We start from the raw sequence: 22,965 nt of genomic DNA on the forward strand, positions 1-22,965 counted from the left end.
GAGAAAAAAGCCAACAACATTCAACCACTATGTGCCTTGGAAGCTGAAGGAGCCAAAAGACCAAAGTCTAGAAATGGACCTATATTGCATATATTTTTTAGGCACATTGGCAATCTATATGTATTGCATACGTCTTACCACCAAGATAAAAATTGTATAGTTTTGTCAACATGATTGTAAAATGACCATACAGAAGTGCAGATAGCAGGATAATTCCCTTAGGCCTTTGGGCTCTATGTAGCCAAACACGTAAATCCACTCATCTCTTCCCCATCAGGGGAAAAAAAAAAAATAAAAAAAAAAAAAAAAATATATATATATATATATATATATATATATTAGAGGCACTTTCATTCTCTGCAGTGGGAACTGGAAAGCAGAAGCTTCCAGGTTTTCCAAGTTACCCACCTTGGGGGTGGGGGCAGTGAGGGGAGAGGAATAAAAAAAAAAAAAAAAAGGAACAAAACAAAACACAGCCCACTTTTTTTTATTTTTTTATTCCTCCTTCATAGTTGTTCTGGTTTCTATTTTTCAGTAAAATGTTTCATAGTTTTCTTCAGAACAGAGATTCCAGTCAACAGCCAGCACTAAAAATTATTCCAAGTTCTTTACTTCATTAGTACAACTGTACAGATGGAGAATTTGCACTGGTACTAGAGGTCTAAGCAACTAAACATCAAATTAAGCTGTATAAACCATAATAAAATATTATACAGCTCGATTACAAAACAGCTGATTTATAGCTAGTACATTTCTTGATCATGGCAGAACCAAATAATCCAGGCATTTGCAATGCTGAACCATATATCCTAGGCATCTCTCCTTTTCAGTTTTATTTACCGATTTAGGACCAAGACATAATGGGAATAATTAATCTTTGTGCTGGCACTGGGCTCAGTTCAAGAACAAAAGAGAGAGAACTTGGCTGCTCTCAAGCCTGTCAGCATTATTTTGGCTCTTTGATACAAAGCAGGCAACATTCAAGGTTGACATAATCCACTACTTGGAGCAACTGTCAAGGTGTACTGCGATGCTACTGGTAAAAAACAGTTTGAAAACACAGAAGTTCAGCCTGGATGTCTCCTGCTCCAGAGATTCGCAAAGAGGAGAGAGAGAAGGTGAGAAGTAGCACCTATTGGAGTCATCACCAGCAAAACACTAACAGATTCTTTAGCTAACCGAAAGCTTATGACTCCAGAACAGGTTAATGAGGCACAAAGAGGTGTTGGGATAGGGAAAACTGGAGACCATTTGAACATCAGAATACACTGCTTACAGATACCCTATGCCTTATGTCAGATTGCTCAGTAAAGTTCAGTAATAGAGCACAGCTGGTGTCCAAATAGCTATTTGCAGATGGGAAAATACTCAAAGACGATGAATGGTCCTACTCAGGCTTGCTGGCCTTCTTAATAAACACTTGTATTTAAGACCAGCTGCCCTTAGACAATATAGTATCTGACACTAAACACTGGTAGTCTGAGATCCTTTACAGACCACCCCACTGCTGGTTGTATGTTGGGCTGCACAGTCAGTACTAAAAATAAAACTGTTTTAAATAAGTTATTTGGCCAAAAATAATGGCAAGCACCCATGAGTAACAAATACGGCAGCAACTGTGACTAGTCTGTTTGATCTGCTTAACTCAAAAAAATCAAAATACAGACTGTTTGATAACTATGACTACAAGGTCAATGTTAAGTGATCCCTTTTTGGGTACATTATTATTAAGACAGAATAAATACTATATGATCCACCTAACAGGCTGCTAGGCCTGACACCTCAATTACTGGGTTTACGTATTTGCTGGAAAAGCAAAGCAAAACACATATACAAAAATCACTGTTGATCAGATATGGAAGAAAATATTATTTACATAGCTAAAGCCTCTTAACATCATAAGATTCAAGGAAATTTCAAAATATTAAAAGAAAAAAGAGACTTTATTTGAGTTCAGAGAAAATAAATATTCAGAGAGAAAAAAAAAAAAAGCAAGTTTTTTTCCACAGGCTTTAACTTAAGGAAAATTATACAATTTTGTGCTCCCCTCAACGCAGCAAACCTTTGTGAACAGATGGTAGCAGTTCTGTGCGATGCAGTAGGCAGCATTCCATATCACGCTGCTGGCAAATATCACCACCATTTAAATGACTTACTCCTGTGCGCACCCTCAGAACACACGTACACATCACTGACCTGTCAGAGGAGTTTGGCACATACCACTTAACTCAGTGGTAATGAGCAGGCGAGACACAAGTTAAGACAGTACAACAAAACCTAAAAGAAATATATACAAATTAAAGAACACAAGAAACACTTTTCCCACCAAGTCACTGACAAAAACTATTTGTTTACTTAGGCCCAAATTTCACCTTTTATCTTGATTTAATTTGAGGTCTATGACTAGATATCTAGAGTGCTCTTTCAGTGAATTTGTTTCATAGCATAATTAATGATGGCTACCATTTGGTTCATTTCTCATATCCTGTTTGTGGTTCTAAGAACCGAGGGAATGTTTTTCCACAAGCACACATCTTTATTATAATCACAGAATTGTCTGCAAGATAAGGACTCACAGTTCATATCCCAAAATACTCCTAGAGGCTCACAATAATATGAGCAGTCAGGCAAATTTTACTTTAACATGTCCTGTAGCATTCTGCAGATTGGTTTGAAAACTAGAGTAAAATCAACATATTCCTTATAAATATGTTGACATAGGTATCAACGATTCTTAACTGTTCCTGCATTACAAATCTCCACAGTTCAAAACCTCTATGGACTTCTCACATTCTCTGCAGAAAAGCTACAAACAACCGAGTTGTTCCATATGCAATATTCCAGGAAATAGATTTAGTTTATTACCAACAGGAACTTGTTTTTTATTAATTATGATGAGTAATAAAGAGTCCACAAGAGTCAGTCACCAGTTCAAAACTATGAAGTCCATAGAGTTTTGCAAATCATGTTTCATCTTTCAACCTACTACCTCCAAAAAAACCTTACAATGCACGATTTTAGCAACTGAATATATTGACAGCATTTTGTTCTTGAGATATGTTCCTTAGATGCCATTTCTAGAACACAATTTACAAATATATAGTGCAAATACCTTCAATATTAATGTTCTTTATGTATTACTGCAAGAAATTCTCAAATGCTTTTCTGTGGACACAGATTATGAGGTGTTAAACCAAGGAACATCTGAACATCTGAAGTTCAGCAAATTCCATGGCAGTTATGGCTCGCTAACTCCACCAAAGATGATGAACCTCTGTCTTCCTGAGAAAGAATTCAGGATAGCAAAGATTCTAGATAAAATACCCTATGACTAAACAGGCCCAGTGCGAAAGGGAAGTCTTTGTTACACGGTTTTTCAGTGCCTTGGAGAAAAAAAAACAAACAAAAACACAAAGAAAAAGACCAAAAAAAAAAAAATCCCAAAAAAAACCAAACACCAAAGCACAGAAACAGTATCAATAAAGATACCAACGTCAAGTTCCACAGAACATACAATGTTCTCTGTCAGAACAGCAAGGACAAGTAAAATCCCAGTCCATTTTTCTGAGTAAGTCATTAAGTCATATATCAAGCAAAACTTTGTCAGTCCATTTCCTAATCAGACAACTTAATTCTCACTGAACACAGGACTTTGTACCTCTAAAACATTGTTTGGGTGAGCTTTTTCATCTAAAAATGTAGTAAAGATTATAATTTGACCTTTCTTGCATTAAGAAAAGGTCAGTAACTCAAATTTAACTCACTGAAACACTGCTCATTGGTATTACTGTTGCTTACTACCAGCTGAAGTTTCCTTCACTAATACTGGTTTACAATGGATAAAAGATAACTAAAGACTATTCAGTGGACCTGCTTCTAATTAACTTTTCAGCTGGAGAAGCATATCAGGGCAAAGCATCTAAAGTAGAGGTATTTGGGGGAATTTTTGGTTTTTAATTTTCCATTTCACAGTAGATTTTGTATTTTCAACTGTTTACTGATTGATGAGGGGGAAGAATATCACTCACGCAGTCTCAGACACTACTAAATATATCCCCAGCTTTTTAAAAGTCAATTAGACACAAGAACCTCCCTCAAGTTTTAAAAATAAATTTCACCACTAAGTCAAGTTGGTGAGAGATGCCTCAGAGTTATGTTAGTAAGAAGGAATATTGATAACTATTTTACTTGACTTCAAACAATCCATAACTGCCAACAGGCTAAATACTGGGGACCCAAATTTATTCACAGGAGACACATCAGCACTGCCTAAGCCACAGCCCATATAGATACATTGCAATGTTGTTCTCAGCATAAGAAAATGCCATTGGGATAATTAGCAATAGCTCAGGTCAAGTGTCAACAAGGTCACAAAATTTATGCTATAGATATGAATACTTCAGAGTTGATGAGTAGAGCCTAAAAATAAAAAATAAAATTAGCAAACCAAACTAAACCCCAGCAATTAGCACACAGTACACCAATTGCACTGATCAGTGGTATACTTCCATAAGGGGAAAACACATCTCATGAATTCCCTTTATAGTCAACAAATTAGTAAGACATTCTGGAGGCAGTTTGAAATACCTAGCTAGGTACTATAGGTACGTTCTGCAGAGATTTTGCTGAGCATATAAAGAACAAAAATTGAACAGTGTGGAAACTGTTTCCACTCCTCTTTCTCACTCAGTATACTTTGAGATAGAGAAATAGGGTTTATTTGTTACTAATATTGCAAACAGAAGAAAGTAAGTTCATAGTGACTTTTAACAGCTAAATCCATAAATGTTTGCATACTTTATTTACATCTTCAGTTCAAAGGAAGCAAAAGTGACAGCTATAGCGTTACAAGCTTGGTTGATTTTACATACAACTTAAAAATCCATACTACAATCTTTTGAAGTATAATTATCTATTCTTCTATTGTAACAGGCTTAAACTTAAGCTAGTTAAGGTCTTACCAAAAGCCAGTGAGTCTTAAGAATATGATGATTTAGGATGCATTCAGGTACCTGCAGAAATTAAGTTAGGCAAAATAACATCAAGATGCACGTTTTTAAAACAGTCTACATAGGTGCCAGTAAAATTCAAGAAGGGTACCATGCAGAAAACAAAAATTAAAATAACACAGGAGAAAAATTCTTCCCTTACAGTTTTTTCTTATTAGAAGAATAATAACCACCTTATAAAGTTAGAATTTATTAGTGACAAGGCACCTTGAAATTGAAGAAATAAATACACACTACAAGAACTACTACAAGAAATCAACACAAACCTAAACTGATGACAGGCTTTCCAAATGTCAGTCCAAAATATTTTGGCTTAAGATCCCCAGAAGGGCTTTTAATTGAAGTCTTCCTCAGTCTTTGCTGTGGTGCTTATATAATGGTTGGTGTTGAAGATGTGGCCTGAGCCTGAAAACAGTCATCAGAAGTTCATAAGCGGAATCCTCTTCTTGTGTCCTCGAGTTCCTGGATACAAGTCTGTACTATAAATAACCCCATGCAACACCATTCATGTCCTTTTTAAGGACAGAAACATCTGCCTTTGACTCAGTATGCATCTGAGATTTGTTTGTTTGCTTTTACCCCCATAAAGATGATATAGGGAAATTCCCAGGACACGTTTCATTTACATTTAGTGCCATGAGAACACTTGGTCTGATACAAACTGTTTTTATTATGTTACGAAGTTGTTTTTCTGCAACTGACTTTAAAATCATTTGTCATTCCACTAATTCATCATTTAGAGTAGAAGTTAAAGAACTCTATGTATATGGCCATTTGTGACTTCACTGAAGGAAATCTAGTTTCCAGATACTTGAAAGATATATGTAGAAAAGCTAGATACACAGATGATCAGAACTGCAAGAGTACAAAGTATTCTTCCATTTAAAAAAAAAACTATTTATATTAAAACAGTGCCTCCTACCACATATTTGACCCAGACACTCAGAAAATCACGCTAAACATGTTTGTTCAGTAGCTAAACTTCTGTATAACATAAGGATTTGGCATAGAGCACACAAATTCAGCCAACTGAACCAGTTAATACTTAATCCTATGTCATTAAAGTATAACGTCATGCCACATATCACTACTAGGAGTAATTTATGTTTATTCTGCCTCTGCTTGTCTAGCATCTACTCAGTCATTTCCTAAAAATAAAAATAAAAAATTACAAAATAAAAAAAGTCTTAACCCACTCCCCACAGAAAACTCTACCAGTCTGCAACTGCCATCACAATTATACAAGTCAACAAAACAAAAGCCTTGAAGGTTCTGAAGAGAATTAAGACAGCATTCTTAGATATAGCCTTCTCCTTAGCCACAGAAAGTCAGCACCTTCAAATAAGTGCCTCAACTCCCCTGTGCTGTTTAAATTGCCTGTCCTTTTTCCTACTTCACCACTTAATGGATTGGCATTTTTAATCATTAGTTACCTCCTCCACAAGTACCCAATTGTGGTTTAAAAGAATTACCAAAAAGTTTCATTTTTAATGCCCTTTTTTGTTTTCTGTAAAATAGAAAGTACAAGTGATTATTCTACAGGACAGTAAGAGTCCAAAGAGGGGAAGATGTTAAGACACCTATGCACTACCAAAAGCATTCAGCATTTAGATATCCCTTGGGAAGCAAGTTTCCATAAACACAATCTTTTAAAAATATCCAAGCAAAAATTGTGTTGTAGCAAGAACCTTTCAAGAGTATGTAAGAGGTGACCACCCTTCATAAAGCCTTTAAGGCTTTCTACAGAAACACAGTGAGCAACACTTCACAAAATTAAGACCATTACAGGGACAATGTTTACATACTAATATCTTTTTGGCAACTACCTTGTTGTGTCAGTAATAACAAAGGTTGAGAGGAAACTCACATTGCAGTTCAGAAATCAATATTAAAGAACAGGTGTTGCATCTTATGGATCAAAGAACAGGATTTTCTCTAAGTAAAGCTAATGGCTGGATTTGAGTTCTAGAGAAAACAGGCAAGTAATTTTTCTTCAGGCAAAAACACAATTTTAAAAACACAAAAATAATACTTCAAGAACCCAGTGAAGCTTTGAGACAATCATTCACAGAAACATAAAAGTGTTATGCTCACAAGTTCTCTTTTTTGTGGACAGGTAAAGGCCTTCAGGAGGAACATGGAAAGCTGACAGTGTTAGAAATGGACTGTGTTCTTTAGGTTTCAAGATACCAAGCCTGGAGTGCAGTATTTCACTTTTGAAATGAAAGGCAGTCCTGCATAGGTTGCTTTCCTTTGGATCATACTATTCTCCTAGCATCCTACTTAATTTTATGACTGACTGTGCAAATTCAAAAGCTAGCTGTCTTTTCAGGCATTAGTTGGACTTCGTTTCACTTACTTAAAAAACAGAAAAAAACCCAAACAAAAAAAAAACAAAAAACCAAATCAAACAGAAAGCTTCATGACACTGCTTTTGCCTCTAAGTCCTGTTGCATGAATTCAGGGAAAAAAAAAAATAAACTTACCCAAAATAAAAAACAACTGTAAATTAGCATACATTTTATATGGACAATGTCTTCAATCAAAGAAGTTATGGAACACTAATCAGTGGAAACATATGAACATTACATAGTGGTTTGACATGCAACCAGGTCAACTGAAGATCAAAGTATTTTTTCCCCTTTCATCCCAGGTAGAGATACCGTTCCCATCAAAAAAATAAAAAAGCCTTTAACAAGCACAGCAGTTGAAAAAACAGTGAATGCTACAACAATGTTTTTTTTTCCAGCAAAAGATAACTTGGTTATGCCTTCATTTGCCTCTACATTCCGAGCAAACTCATTTATTCGGTAAGAGATGTACACTTTCAAGAAGAGGTGAAAGGCAAGATGAATCCTGAAGGAAGATTGCTATAGACTTAAAAAGAGATTGACTTTAGCAGGTTCAATCATTAGCACCAATGGTACAATAGCAAGACTACCTAGTACACAAAACCGAAGAACTTTCTTGGTACCATGACAAACAGCCTAGAAAGTATTTTGTTTTTCCTCCTTCAGAGTTTAGAATCCCTTCCAAACACTTTTCAGGAACCAGCTTTCTTCACACTTCCGAGACAGAAAAAGATAAGTACATTTAAAGGCCTTTGTTTTCAACAACGTTTGGCAGTTAACACAAATAAAGCAGCGTAAGTCCCACGATAATTTGCATGAGGTCACACGATGTGCCTAAAACGCAACCACACACCTTAAACAGCAGCGGTCTCCCACCTCCTCATGCTATGCTTTTAGTGTCAAGTACTGGTAATTTTCTCACCAACTCCTAGTAAATGGTATTTACAACGACCCTGAAACATGGTGTATTTCTCACAGACACAAAGCAGCCTGACTTAATGTCGGCTCCACTCTTGAATCGATAGCTAAGTACAACCCCTCAGTGATCAACTACAACACACCAGCCAGCAGCTGCTGGTGGCCTCCAGAGGCAGACTCCCAAAAGCTTCGTAAAGAGCTTCACGACCAAACGCGAGGATCCTTAAAGAGAACAGCCCAAACCATCCACAGAACGGCTGCACGTAACTAATAAAAGTGCAGCGGCGGCTGCACCTGCCGGCCTCCAGCCAGGGAGGAGCTGCCAGTCCCTCCTCTGACGGGACACACCTCCCCAGGCGCTGCAGAGGCGGATAACCTCCTCCTCCTCCAACTCCTGCTTTTCCTCCAGCCCGCCCCGTGAGGCGCCCTGCCACTCCCTCACCTGACGGCACCAGCCGAGCGCTCCGCATCCTCAGCCGTCCCTCCCTCTCCTCTTTCAACCCCGGCGCTCTCCTGCGGCCCGCCCCGTGGCGGGACCCCGCGCTGACAGGACGAGCAATGACCCTCCCCGGGCACCCCCCGCGCCTTTAAATGCCTCCCGGGCGCGCGCACAACGGCCGCTGCTCGCGCGGGGGCGGTCCCTGTGCGCGCGCGCCTCACCTGACTCACTCTGAGCCCTGCGCGTGCTCCGCCTCCCCGGCGCGCGCCCGCCCGCCCGCTCGCCCGCCCGCGGCGGCAGTGGGCAGGGCCTGGGCTCCGCGCGGAGCCATCCGGGTCTCGTCCGCTCGCCGCCGCGATGCATCTGCACCAGGTGCTCACCGGCGCCGTGAACCCCGGGGACAACTGCTACTCGGTGGGCAGCGTGGAGGACATCCCCTTCACGGTAATGGTGGCGGTGCGAGAGGAGAGCCGGGCTGGAGCAGGGAAGGGGGGTGTCGTGTAGGCCCGAGGAGAGCGGTGGGAGGGGCTGGAGGGGATCAACCTGCGGGGCGGGGGACGGGCAGGATCTCTGCGACCCTCTTACCGGGGTTGGGATTACCGAGGTGGGGAATGCCGGTGTGGCTAAAGCGGGGATTATGAGCGGCGGGGCGGGGCTGTGACAGCCGGCGTGTTTATGGGTGGGGTGCAGGCCGCGAGCCCGCCGCCTGCGGAGGGCCGCGCTGCTCGTCCCTCCGGAGTGCCAGCGCTGGGGTGGGCCGGGGTCCCCGGGTGCGTCCGTCATCGCTGGCGAGGGCTCTGGGGATGCTCCGGGTTCGAGGAGGGACCTGGGAAACCCCGAGTCGGGCGTCCCCAGATCTTGATGTGTGCTTGGGGTTTTGTGTGTGTGTGTGTGTGTGTGTGTGTGTGTGTGTGTGTATCCGATCCTCCTGCGAAGAGGAGTGTTGCACTAGGCTTTTTAAGAAGCCTGTCCACTATTGATGAGCGTCTGGCTTCAATTACTGTGGTTAATAAAAGACAAATTTGTCAGATGGTCCTTTTAAACTGGAAGCGGAAAGAAATTGAAGGAAATACACTAAGTAAGTTTCAGGATTCCGGTAGTTTACATAATAAAATCTGTTTACCATCCACTGGCTATTTTTGTCTATTTCAGTGTTAATTTCCACTTTCTCAGTTTATGATATGCTTCTCTGACTCTCAGGAGTGATGAGCCCCTGCAGTGTTTTGCATACTGTTGTCTAATCAGTACGTTATTATTTGGGAATAAATTGTCTCATTAGGTTTTTTATTAACATTTACAACGCTATATCCCAAGCACAAACCAATTCCCAGCTAAATGATACAGAGTGTCGTTTTTAGTCTAAGATAACTGTCAGCAGACTTGTCAAACATTTAAAGCTTACTTTAGATCATCACAGATGTCTAACTTCAGTAATGAATGCTTCAAAGTCTTTAGGAAAAAAATAGGTGCCATGTCTGCCTTTATTTTCCTTGTTCTGGTGCTATGCAGCCGTACTGCTGTTAACGGGACCTCTGTGACTTTTTATATTTATATAAGAAATAATTTACTCATTCATATACTAATGTGTTTCTTTGTACTGTGATAATTTGAAAAGTCAGTCAATTTGTATTACGAAAGACAACCTTATGCTTATTCTCATAATATTGTATATATTTTATAACATCTATAATGAATTATATATATATTGTTGTTTACACAAGAATTACCCAAGAACAAAAGTCACATTTTACAAAAAAAGAAATGCAGAATCATTTGGTAGCATGTTAATTTTGGAACTGCATATAACAGACCTCACTGTCTTCTGTGGCTGCTGCATCCAATTTTTTATTCTACAATAAAGAAGGAACTAAAAGGATAACTTTATCTTAATAAATGTATATTCTGGATTTCCACAGCTGTAATGTTCTTCTTCCCTTTTCTTCTTTCTCTGTGGTATTATTTACTGGTGAGCTAGACCTTGATCCTACAGTAAACAGTATGGCTAAAAACATCTGCTTGCAAACAGTTTGGGGTCTTATATCCAAATTCTTGGGAAATTAGTCACCTAGGTGACTCTCAGTAGCTTCAGTCTACCCCCAGCTGCAGGTGTCGCCTTTGTTAGTGCCTAACCTTAAATTCAGTTGGTCAACATCAGTAATGCTGTATTGACATAGCTTTACCCCCCTCCCCCTAGAAACCGTTAAACTGTTTGGAGTCATAACTTCAGGTCATGAAGCAGGATTTGCAGTTTAGAGATCATCTGTATTCATGACAGGGTCTGATTGTGCTCTTAAGACCCAAGTCAGCCTCTAAGAGCAGAAGCAGAGCAGTGAAAGGGCAAGCGGTGAAGGGAGATCTACACAGTATGTGCTGTACTTTATGAATCCTTGCGAAGTTAGGCTGTGGCAGAGGAGCCTTTATTTGTGTGCATGTATGCTTGCTTGCGTTTTGGTTGATGTTAGAGCATTCATTTAAAATGTGTGAGAAATAGTTCAGAATTGCTGCAACTGATTCATCTTAGGGACTAGAAAATATAGCTTTTTGTGTGCAGAAGTGAATCACTCATGTTGAAGTTACTCTACTTAACAGAATAATGGCTTGGGTACACGTAAATATGCATTTGCTATTTGATAGTTTGGGGCATATTTCCTTCCTTTTTTTTTTTTTTTTTTTGAGGAAGAGGAGAAAGGCCTTAAAATGAACTTGCTTTATTGCTTTAGATGCAAGCAATCTCCAGCAATCTCAGGATTCTGAGAGAAGGAACACATTTTTTTTTTTCCTAATTAGGGACCCTGCAATTCTGAAGGTTGTTCTTCATCCTTCCTTTTTTCTGTGGTAAGCTTTTATTTCCAAGTCAGTGTAGCTAGAACTAAGATGAGGACATGTTCTGCCTCAACTTTTTTAAAGCTTTGGTGAAAGTCATCTAGTTATTCTTAGAATAAGAAAAGGAAAAGAAATTACTTTGCCATTAATTTTTCTTTACTTGCTAAACCCCAAGTAGTGGAGTGACTCCATAAGCAAAACAAATCCAGAGAAACAGAGACAATTGCTGTAAATTGGCAAAAAAGTTTTTGTCAGTCCTTTATCTGAAATGCACATAGTGTTCTTTCCTCCCTGTGCTCCCACAGTCTGCCTGCAGCAATCTTGACGTGTATCAAGCATTTCCCAAATAAGGGGTGAAGCACAGAAATGTTTGGTTAATAAACTGGCTTGTGGATATTATAGCTGTATTGTGCCCGGTCTTGTAGGGAAGGTAGTACACAGGAAAGAAAAGTTTGAAGGGCAGTTAGGAGAAAAATAGCTTCACAGTGCTATGCTCTACCAAGCAGTCTCTTCAGCCTCCCTTCATTTGAGCTCCAAAAAGGACACTGCATAATAAAGGGTTTAAGTACTAAATGAAGGAAGTTCTGGTAATAATCCTGTGCACTACTCAATTTGCTGTTGCTTCATGTTCTCTTTTCAGCAAATATTACCTGTGTTTCACAAGTGAGTTTACAAAAGGTCAGAGTTGAGCTTTATACAGAAGGGCCTTACAGCAGACCCTGCCTAGACAGAAGGGTATCTTGTTTGAACCTCATAGTCTAACTGGCAGCTAACAACTTTTTAGAGGTAGTAAACTGCTTTTCTCAAATCACAGTTGATTTTGCTTAGCTCTTGTTATTACGCAGCTGTTTTATGTTGAGCTGCTTTCAGTCACTGACCTTAACTCCAAGTGGGATGTATGTAACCAGCCTGACTTTCTGTGATGTGGAATAAGGTGTTTTCAGATAAAGACGATGAGCTGTTCTGATTCTGTTTGAACGACTTCTGCCCTTTGCCCAAGCTCAGGGTTGTTTTTCCCTCCCCCCTGAAACTCTGAACAGAATATGTAGCTGTTTCTAAGATCAATCTAGATTTAAAAAAATAAAATAAAAAAAAAATAATCCATAAATATGGCAGTTACCTGCAGGCTAGATCCTATAAATATAAAAGTTCCAAGCTTTCACAAACAGAAGATTAATGAATACTTGCCTCTTGTAAAAGGTAAATATGGAAAGCTAAACACTGATGAAAAATCAGAATGTTGGATTTTAGACTTACCTTTACAGAAGAACTTTGCCGATAGAAGGGAAATTTTTTCTTTCAGTTTTAAAAAGGACAAGCTTCATGGCAGCTTCCATGCCAGTACTAATACTTGGCCTGGACCTGCGTGTAATGCATTTCAGAAGCTGTTATTGTAATTGAAAACAGCAAATTCTTCATCTAAAGCATTATGTCCACAAAATACAGTGAGTAAGAATAGGTTTCCTCTGCTACGTACTCTACTTCATCCTTCTTGAAAAATTACTTATTAAAACCCTTATTTGTAGATCCTTGTCATTTATTTATTATACTTACATATATACACCTGTACATAGAATCATAGAATGGTTGCAGTTGGGAGGGACTTTAAGATCATCTAGTTCCAAACCCCCTGCCATGGGCAGGGATGCCTCACACTAGACCATGTCGCCTAAGGCTCTGTCCAGCCTGGCCTTGAACACTGCCTGGGATGGAGCATTCACCACTTCTTTGGGCAACCCAATCAAGTGCCTCACCACCCTAAGAGGAAAGAACTTCTTCCATGTATCTAACCTGAACTTCCTCTATTTAAGTTTAAACCCATTACTTCTTGTCCTATCGCTACAGTCCCTGATGAAGAGTCCCTCTGAAGCATCCTTGTAGGCTCCCTTCAGATACTGGAAGGCTGCTATGAGTTCACCACACAGCTTCTCTTCTGCAGGCTGAACAGCCCCAACTTTCTCAGTCTGTCTTCCTACAGGAAGTGCTCCAGCCCCTTATCATCCCTGTGGCCTCCTCTGGACTTGCTCCAACAGCTCCATGCCCTTCTTATGTGAGGACACCAGAACTGCACACAGTGCTCCCAGTGGGGTCTCACAAGAGCAGGATGGAGGGGCAGGATCATCTCTATCTGTGTGTTCTCCACTGTGTCATGTTCATGTGAACTGGATTACAGACACTTAACATCTGAATCTTTACTATGTTCCCTTTTCTCTGTAGTCTGTGTGTAAGCATACTGTAAAGTGTTTCATCATTAATTTGTCTCGAATGTCAATTTAGGGAAGTGTTCTACAGGCCACAAGCTAGTAATGGGTTGGTTGGTTTTGTTGGTTGGTTGGGGTTTTTTTGCCAGTTTGCATGAATATGTGTAATTGTACTTAGCCATGGGAAGGGGAAGTGTAAATGTTGTATCCATTATGAGAGTGTGGAAACATTTCAGAATTCAGTTGTCTTCATCACAGGTAGGAAAATGAAGGGCTTTCTGCATATTACGTTTACTATCCATAGCCAGAAACTTAAAGACAAGTGTTGTTATACTGGAGGAGTACTATAAGGTCAACACATGCTTTAATGCAGGTTTTAATACATATTTTAATTAATTTATGTAATTTTAGATGTTTATGAATTTCTGAGGTTTTTTTAAATACCACTGTGGGCTGATTTTGTTCCCTTCACATCATTTACCTTCTTGAACTGCCTCGGTACCCCAGACAGCACACATTGGAGCTTGAAGATGTCTTGTCCATTTCATTTACACCAAATTTGTAAAGAATTGCAGGTTATAGAAGGAGAAGAATCTTTCTGTAAGTGTGTGTGTGTGTATGTATGTATGTATGTGTGTGTGTGTGTGTGTGTGTATACACAGTGAAAAATATATAAAGAGGAAAACAAGCTGAGAATGTGAAGGAATAATCGTTGCCCTGTCTGTTAGTTCTAGTATTCAACATTAAAATTAGACAACCAAACCAGAAAATACGGGCAGCTGAAAGAGATGCAAATGCTGCTTCTGTATTATTTGAAAATTGAGGATATAGCATAAACTCTTAGGACACAATGTCCTACTTCCATCTGGTGCTCCTGCATTCAATTAGAGCTTTGTTGTTCATTTCAGTGGTCCCAGATTTTGAGTTAGAGCAGACATTGGCACACTACAGCTTATTAGTTGCTTATGGATCCTGCAAGTCATCCTTTCATTCTGGCTGTTTTGCAGCTCCATTTAATTTTCTCTTAGAAGTTATCAGTGACATTAGAAATGGAGTTTGGCAGATACTCTATGTGGATGGGTTTTACTGAAATTGCTTCATTCAGTGACTGCGAATTCTGTTTATTTAAGAGCTCTATGCTGCTCTCATGCACAACAGTATCTCAGCATCTTATTTGCTATCTTCCCTTTTTGTATAGCTTACTGATTTTCTATTCCTTTCATCAGGCTATGCAGATTGCTGCCACAAGTACTGTGGCCACTGTTATTTCTGGCAGGAGATGTCTGTAGTGGCATGAATGATCTTCCGGAAGATGTTGTCAGCTGAATCCTTAAAAGGAAGTAATGATGTTAAATATTATGACACTTCTCTGTTTTTTGCCACTGTAGGGTGCTTCTGCTGCAGTACCCCCTTAAGGAGTGAAAGGACAAAATGAAAAGAGGATTTAATAGAAATGTGTTCTGTTCAAGTATAAACACGTTCAATATATTGAGTATATAAGAAAAGCCTCGTAAAAGTAATCAAAAGGAAAACTTGGTTTTAGACATATAAAATACAGAAATATTTTCCAGTACATGAAAGTATATTGATATTTTTTGTTTTGAGAAATTTGGAGACTATAAATGCGAAAAAGTGGGCACATTAAAATGAGGGGGCACCTTTTCTCAAAGGTTATAATAAATGTACTTCTTAAAGTAAATTTAAGGTTTAAGGTAAATATACTTTAATATACTGTCAAGAAACGAGACACGTTCTCAGAATAAATATCTACACTGAGAAAATTACCAAGAGACAGCACTTGCTGAAGGCTGATACCCTGCTGTTGGAAATGTGTTCCGACTAAGCTCCCTAACAGACTGGATCCTCTCTGCTGGCATGACACTTAGGTGTGCTGAGTCACTTGTTGGTGCAGTGCCAAACACAGACAAAGAGTAGGAGGGATATGGATGACAGTAATAAAAGTACCCTCAGGAAAGAGATCTTTGCATCTCGATGATTCTTTAAGAAGAAAAAAAACCCAACAAACTACTGTAAACCACATTTTTATTTCACAACCATGTTTTTTACTTAACTTTGTAAAAATGTGCTAAATAGTATAATTAGTCAGAAAAAAATATACTGCTTTGTCACTGTAATATAAAGTGCATATAAGGGACAGGAGGGAAACTAAAATGTTTTAAAAGGAAGACACTGAATTGTTTTGCCTCACAGAGTCAACAGACACAGTTGGGTATTTTCTGATTCATGTGTTATTAACTATACACACACATAAAAGCATGCATGTTTGAGAATAGTAAGCATAAGCCAATTAAAGTTGAGAAGTCTTTTCCTTTGCCTGTGTTGTTTCTGAGACACACGTCCCTATCTCCTGCTAACAGGATTGAAACTAGAGGTAAATTATGTTTAGTTTAGTTTGAAATTTGCCAGTCAAGTTATCAAAACTGACAGTGAAAAGATAGGGTATCAGAAGGGTTTAGGACCTTGCTTGAAGTGGATCTGTACTTTTTTTACTGTATTAGGTAACCATTTAAATCATGTCTTTTAGTAATTTGTATTAGTAGTTACGAAACAAACCATTGGAAAAAAGGTCTTTAAATCCTTTGCTGTTTTAATTGTTCACCCTTTGAAATAAATGGGAGAACCAGTTGCTTTTGAACATTAAAATTCTGAATAAGTTATTGGAACAAGAAGACCTGCTTTTATTTTTCTGTCTGCTTATGGACATTCAGATCCTGGTCTCCATCGTTTTCCTCTGTACTTGTGTACATTTGCTGGCCTGTCCAGCACTCCATGCCACTGATGGAGTTTGTTTTGCAACAAATTCCAATATTAAAAAGATAGGAAAACAAGAAAATGAAAAGACTTTCTGTTCAATGCCACAATCCCATTTTTCTTTTTCTTACTTTCTGGAAATAATCCTATTCCATTTTAATAACTGATTCCCTTCCAATTGGATCTAATAATTGCATAGCCCAATCATCAGAGAGCTAGGATATTCCATTACATAGATAATCTCCCTCTAACAGCAGCTGCATTTTTTTCCCTTCTTCTGCTTACACTGTGAATAACTCTAGTATCAGTTCCTCAGACCTTCCAGAACAACGGCTGTGAGCTTGAGGACTCAGACAACACTGTTTCACTTTGTTTTTATGAGATGACCTTGGAAATCTTTCAGACAGTCTATCTTTTGAACAGCTTTCATTTTTGTGTGCAATTGTATGGTGTGTTAATTTCTGAGGCCTGAGTTTCTGCTTCATTGCTTTTATTGCTGTTCCTTTCTTGGTTTTAGCAGTGACTATACTTTAACTAAGTTTAAACCTTTTTCTTCAGACTTTCTCACTTGTTGCTCCTTCCCAGGAGGATTAGAAGCAGACGCAGAAGGTCATGAGACCTAAATTGTTCATTCTAGTTCCATCTTGCGCTATTCTCTTCACGTACACGTCAGTGGGCATTGATCCTGTAAATCTATCAAAATAACTTCTCATACACTTCTAAAAAATAGTACAGGTAGCCTTTAAACTGATTTTTAAGTTCAAAGGAGAGGGCTAGGACTCAGGAATTTGGAAATTCACCTGTGAAAGAAGCAGGGGACAAGTTAAAATGCCAAAGTGATTTTGTACCATCTGAAATTGACTGTTGAGGACTTGCACCTTCTGCTTAATTCATCCCTTGTAAAATTTCTGCCTACTGTATTGGAATCAGTGGAAAACTTCCTTTAAGGAAAGAGAATTGTAGCTATAAATGTTTACTTTAGAAAGGCTTATTGGTAGACAGGTGCTAGAGAGGATTTCTCTGCCTGAATGTGGGAGTCAGTGGAACAGATCATCTGGAGTGATTAACTTTTTAGAGTACTTTGACACAGTAGGACAGGTGAAGGTTGGCAGGCAGATATATGTGATTTATTCTCCCAATAGCTGCAAGCTTTCATTGTTCTAGAACTTATTCTTAAAAAAAAAAAAAGTGGGGGGCACACATATTTAAGAAATTTATATGCGAATTCAGTTAGTCCACCTGAACAGCAGACTCTTGGCTGCCTTGCTCTAAGAGGCATCAAGAATTGGAGGGGATTAAAAAACCCAAACAACTAAAATCTGGAAAAAAAAAAAAAGTCCACAAAACAAATGTATGAAAGTACAAACAGAGCTTGAGTTCTAGAGTAAGTTCGAGGCTTTTTTTTGTTTGGGTTTTGTACTGGTTTTGTTTGGGTTTTGTACTGGTTTTGTTTGCTGTGATTTAAGCCCTGGAATGTTTAAGGCCCCCTTTGCTACTTGTTGCTTATTCTCCCAGTGCTACTGAATTGGTTAGGATAAACCTGCTACATAATGACAGCTTGTTTCAATGGAGATTTTCACAGAGCTCTCAAACTTGTCTAATAATAATTCAGTTTTTTAAATTAATTTTTTAATTGTATTTCTTTTTCAAATATTTCAGGCATATGGCTCTGGTTGTGATATTGTTATTCTGGCAGATGACTTTGAATGTGTGCAAATTATTCCTGGTGCTAAACATGGAAATATCCAGGTCAGTTGTGTGGAGTGCTCCCAGCAACAAGGCAGGGTAAGGATTTTAATACATTTCTATAGTTTTGTTTTTTTTAACAGAATACTCTAAATGAAATAAACAGCAATATAATACATTAATGTTATTAATGAGTTAATTTCATGGCAAAGATCTTATTTTACTGATCTGTAACTTTGAGTAACACTTTGAGGTTTGTTACTCAGAGAATTGTTCCAATTTAATAGTATGGGGTTTGGGGTTTTTTTTTGGGGTGGGAGGGGAGAAGAGGGTAGACATTTTGTAACAATGGGTTTTATTCCTTTCCAGGACCTGCAATAACAGGTCTAACAAAATGTGGAAATATGTATTAGTTATAGTATAGTATCAGAACTGGAATGGTACTGAAATGGTTGTTATTGTTTCCACTATTGTATACTTTCATCTAGCTAGAGAATATACAGATAAATGTTCATGTATACATATAAATACACACATATGTGTGAGTGGGTGTTTGTGTCCTCCAAAATAATGAATTAAAAATACTTTATTTTTCAGAAAAGCTTAGGCATGTTTAATGTGTTTAGAAGTGCTACATTATGAGCAGTCACAACTGCGAGGGCCCTTGCCTGGCCTTGTGGTTTTATTTTTAATCCCTAACAATGATAAAGAGACAGTTCATGTTACTGGGAAAAACTTATAAGTTATGGTAATGCTCTGAGCAAATTTTGTTTGTCAGTTGTCACTGCATACTAATATTAGCTAGTTAAAAGTTAGTTGCAGTATTGAGAAAGCCCTACTTAGGGTTTGGGCAGGTTTAGCCAGCAAGGTGCCTGCATAGCAGCCAGGCAGTCCCAATAGGACTGGAAGAGCGATTCCAGCTGCACAGGTGTCCCCTGCAAGATCATCATGACCCGCTGGGTGGTTCTGCATTCAGGACTCTGAACTCAAGGACTGTTGTTTTTTGTAGGAGTTGCAGCCTCCTTCCCCTGCCCTGAAGAGGAAATAAGATTTCATAATAAATATTTTGAAAGTTTTACTTAATTTCTGTATTGAGGAAACCAGATCCTGAATGGGAAGAACTGAGACAGTCTTTTAAGAATCTTTTAAGGAAGGAAAAGGATTTTTAAAGATAGTCAAAAGTACTCGTAAGCACATGAGTATTAGCAACCCAACCAGACAGATTCCCAATAAAGACCATTTTGTGTAGCAGGGTTTCTGTGAAATAAATGGATAAAAGAAATTGAGGGGTTCAGTGGTGCAAGTACTTTAGTTTTTCCATTTACCATTTATCTCCCTCAAAACATACTTAAGTATTCAAAATATAATTACATTTCTTCCTATTTCTCATAATTATTGTTCAGTGGTACAGAATGGAATCTGGGAACAGAGAGACCCAGTCACTAATAATTCATTTATTATTTAGCTGTGAAGTAGATGGAACATAAGCAGAAGTAGTGAAGGCATCGGCTTTCCCTTATGCATTAACAGTAGTTACCCTAGAAGAATGTATTAGATCTGGCAGTGTTTATTCCACTGAACAGTGTCTTCCCTACTCAGAGTTAAAATCTTAAAGATGGGCTTGTTCAGAAGGATGTATTTCACAATTCCCTTGAGAAAGTAGACATATAACATAATTAATGACATTTGGATTAATTTCATTTTTCTTGAACAATGATACGTAGAAGAGGTACTGGAAGTTCTTTAGCTTTTTTGGAATACTGAGGAGTGGTTATACTTATCTCCTAACCTTACAGTTTGAGTCTTCAGTGTTACTTTTTTCTTTCCAGATTGCAGCATCATATGGGAATGCTGTTTGCATTTTTGAACCACTTGGTATAAATTCTCATAAAAGAAATAGTGTAAGTATGTATTTCATGATTGTAATTTGGTTTAGCCTCTTAGAAGAGGCAAAAGTCTGTCTGCCAGTTATTAAATTACATTGGCATACGAAAGACTAATGGATAAACATTTTCCACCATCCATAATAAAATTGGATGTGTTGAGTCTTCCACTGCGTGAATCAAACTGGGGTCTGCACATCTGCTAAGTACACAATAACATCTTGTTCTCGAATCTCATACTAGAATGACACAGTGACACATTTGTGATTCTATAGCTTGAAGAGATCATCAGATTTGTGTTACAGAAATATGACTTAGACTTGTATATATGTACCCAGGCTTGTATTAACTGCACAGCCATAGCTGAGCACTCAAGCATTAAGTATATTCTTGGTATGGTAAATGCTCCATCCCTGGCAGTGTTCAAGGCCAGGCTGGACAGTCTTGGGTGACATGGTCTAGTGTGAGGTGTCCCTGCCCATGGCAGGGGGGTTGGAACTAGATTATTTTAAGGTCCTTTCCAACTCTAACTATTATGTGATTCTCAAGCAGGTTTCACAATCTTTGTTCTATCTATACTGACATCCTGTAAACTGTTATAAATATATGACCTAGCTAAAGTAATCTACGTACTTATTTATATCTGTGACAGGTCCTGGTGTGATGCGTAGAGCATTTTAATTTTTATAAAACAATTAAAGAATTATTAAAACTAGATTCAGCCATCTGCCATGAGGTCCTGAATGTTTCTGCAACAGGCTTAATACCAGTTTCATAGGGAAAGAATGAAATACCAATACCTTTGTATTTTGCTGTTGATGTGAGAATTAATCCTTTACTGTTTTTAAACCACAGCAACTAAAGTGTCAGTGGCTTAAAACTGGGCAATTCTTCCTCAGTTCCATGACTTATAACCTAGCATGGGATCCTCAAGGTAATGTGAAGTTTGTGAAGTATTTGTTCAACATTTGTAGTTAGGAGACCTTGTACACAAACTGTTGTTATTGTAGTAAAGTGAGAACATGAATATGGAAATTTTAGATTATCTGTTCTCAGGCAGGGTTGCATAAAATGCGAGGCTACATTTAACATTTGTGAAGATGCTGTGCCAAGTGTTTGAATCTCTTATGCAAGATCTTAGTCTGGGAATCACAGTGTTAAGTTGTTAACTGACTTGAATTACCATAGCTAATCATGTAGACATAATTTTATCACAATTAAAATCAGCAGTGTACACGGACACAGATTTTTATAAGATGTGTATTTGAGATGTAATGTTGATTATTTCATATGATTTATCATTTGAAGTCACAAAAAACCACTGATGTTCTTTCTTAAAACATAAATTCAAAATGTTTTTATAAAAACAGCTGTATAATATGATTGAATACCCTATCGTATTTAAAACTGACTTTATAAAGTTGAGGTTTCAACCTGTTTTTGAATAATTCTCAGTAAAACATGATGACAGGCTTAATCTTTCAATATACATGCATCATCTTGCCTTCACAGCTTTGCTATTACTCACTTTCAGGTAACAGGCTGCTGACAGCAACTGACTTTTTGCAATTGTGGGCCCCTCCATCTAGTGACATTCTAGAAGAAGATGATGATGATCCTGACAATCAGGTCAAAGATGATAAAGTTCTTCCAGTTCTAAATGACTGGAAATGTGTCTGGCAGTGCAAGTGAGTGAGATAATTTTTATTTTAAGACAAATTGCAGTGCCACCTCATTTATCAACTGTATCTTCTTTCCAAAACTATATTTTAAAATGTGCTTTTAAATCAGCTTAAAATACCATAAAAATCCAAATGATGTCAGTTATTCCAAATAAAAATTCTTCACTTTTGCAAGTGACCTATCACCAGACAAGCTAGTCAAAGGCTTACCCAAACGGTAGCACTGGCAATGTATCAAAATTGTCACTGTTTTCTTCAAAAGTAGTGTTGAGTTATTGGATAAGGCTGAACAGAGGAGCAGTAGCAGTCAGATATGCTACACTGATAAAGATGAGAGCTGCTTTTCGAATGTTCGCCAGAGGGTCCCAAAACTTTTCGCCCAGTTCTGTTTGAGATTCATGTGACGGAAGTGCTTCATGATCAGCCATTTCTATAAATATGCAAGCAGACTCGGAAGCAGTTGCCCATAAACCTGTTTTCTCTTGACTTTTTAAGAGCCATTTTAGATTTTGTGCCCACAAAGCGCTGTATAGGCTACTTTCCACTTTCAGGCAGCAGACCCTTAAGCTGTAGTCGCAGACAAATAATATCACAAATTATCTAGGTGATCTTCACTTTCATTTCTTCCTATGATTTGTCTTCACTGGGAGTAGAGGAGTAGATGGGACAAATTTCACTTCTGTGATCTCATTGGATATAGCCTAGGCTTGCCATACTTAAAACAGTGTATTTTATGGCCTGTTTTTCTGTAAAATTTTGAAAATACTAATTATTTTGTTTCATTGTAGAAAATACTTCTTATGATTCTGCCATTTCTAAAGTATGCTTAAAACAACAACTATAAAACACTAATACATTTCGTTTAAGTAATGAACAGTAATATTTAATCAACTGAATATATATGGAATAATACTGTGGAATAAATAGACTTTACTTACAACTTAAAACTTTACTCTTGTATTCTTTAGGACTGCTGTATCAGTACATTTGATGGCATGGTCTCCTGATGGTGAATACTTTGCAACAGCTGGGAAAGTAAGGACAAAAAAGGAATAATTTAATAAGTGATTGCAATGGTTTTTATTTGTTTAACAAAAAGATACCTTTTGAACTGATAATATGTACAGCTCAGTGCACAAATTAGAAAAGATTTTCTGTTTAGTGAATTCTGGGTTGAGTTATCAGTTCTTAACTTCCATTT

The 22,965-nt window shown here is 38.1% G+C and overlaps 1 protein-coding gene and 1 long non-coding RNA gene across 5 annotated transcripts in view; one reads left to right on the top strand and one right to left on the bottom strand.

The window, feature by feature from the left end:
- Positions 1-8,902, bottom strand: part of LOC133265967 (uncharacterized) — a 36,382-nt gene extending 27,480 nt beyond the window's left edge. The window contains exon 1 of the long non-coding RNA XR_009742205.1: positions 8,721-8,902. This is a non-coding gene — a long non-coding RNA (uncharacterized LOC133265967). The remainder of the gene's footprint in view (positions 1-8,720) is intronic.
- A 95-nt stretch (positions 8,903-8,997) lies between these two features.
- DMXL2 (Dmx like 2) overlaps positions 8,998-22,965 on the top strand; it is a 53,677-nt gene continuing 39,709 nt past the window's right edge. For 3 of the 4 annotated variants that reach the window (XM_061446944.1, XM_061446945.1, XM_061446946.1), the window contains exons 1-6: positions 8,998-9,161; positions 18,173-18,298; positions 20,029-20,100; positions 20,938-21,016; positions 21,617-21,770; positions 22,733-22,799. In XM_061446944.1, coding sequence (XP_061302928.1) covers positions 9,075-9,161; positions 18,173-18,298; positions 20,029-20,100; positions 20,938-21,016; positions 21,617-21,770; positions 22,733-22,799 — 585 coding nt within the window. In that variant the 5' untranslated portion in view covers positions 8,998-9,074. Of the gene's footprint in view, positions 9,162-18,172; positions 18,299-20,028; positions 20,101-20,937; positions 21,017-21,616; positions 21,771-22,732; positions 22,800-22,965 lie in introns of those variants that run through there. The other variant, XM_061446947.1, reaches the window with a different exon arrangement.

This window comes from Pezoporus flaviventris, unplaced genomic scaffold (assembly GCF_033815535.1).
Source record: "Pezoporus flaviventris isolate CSIRO_AGI_PZ_B2104156 unplaced genomic scaffold, CSIRO_AGI_Pfla_v1 ptg000006l, whole genome shotgun sequence".
NCBI lineage: Eukaryota > Metazoa > Chordata > Aves > Psittaciformes > Psittacidae > Pezoporus > Pezoporus flaviventris.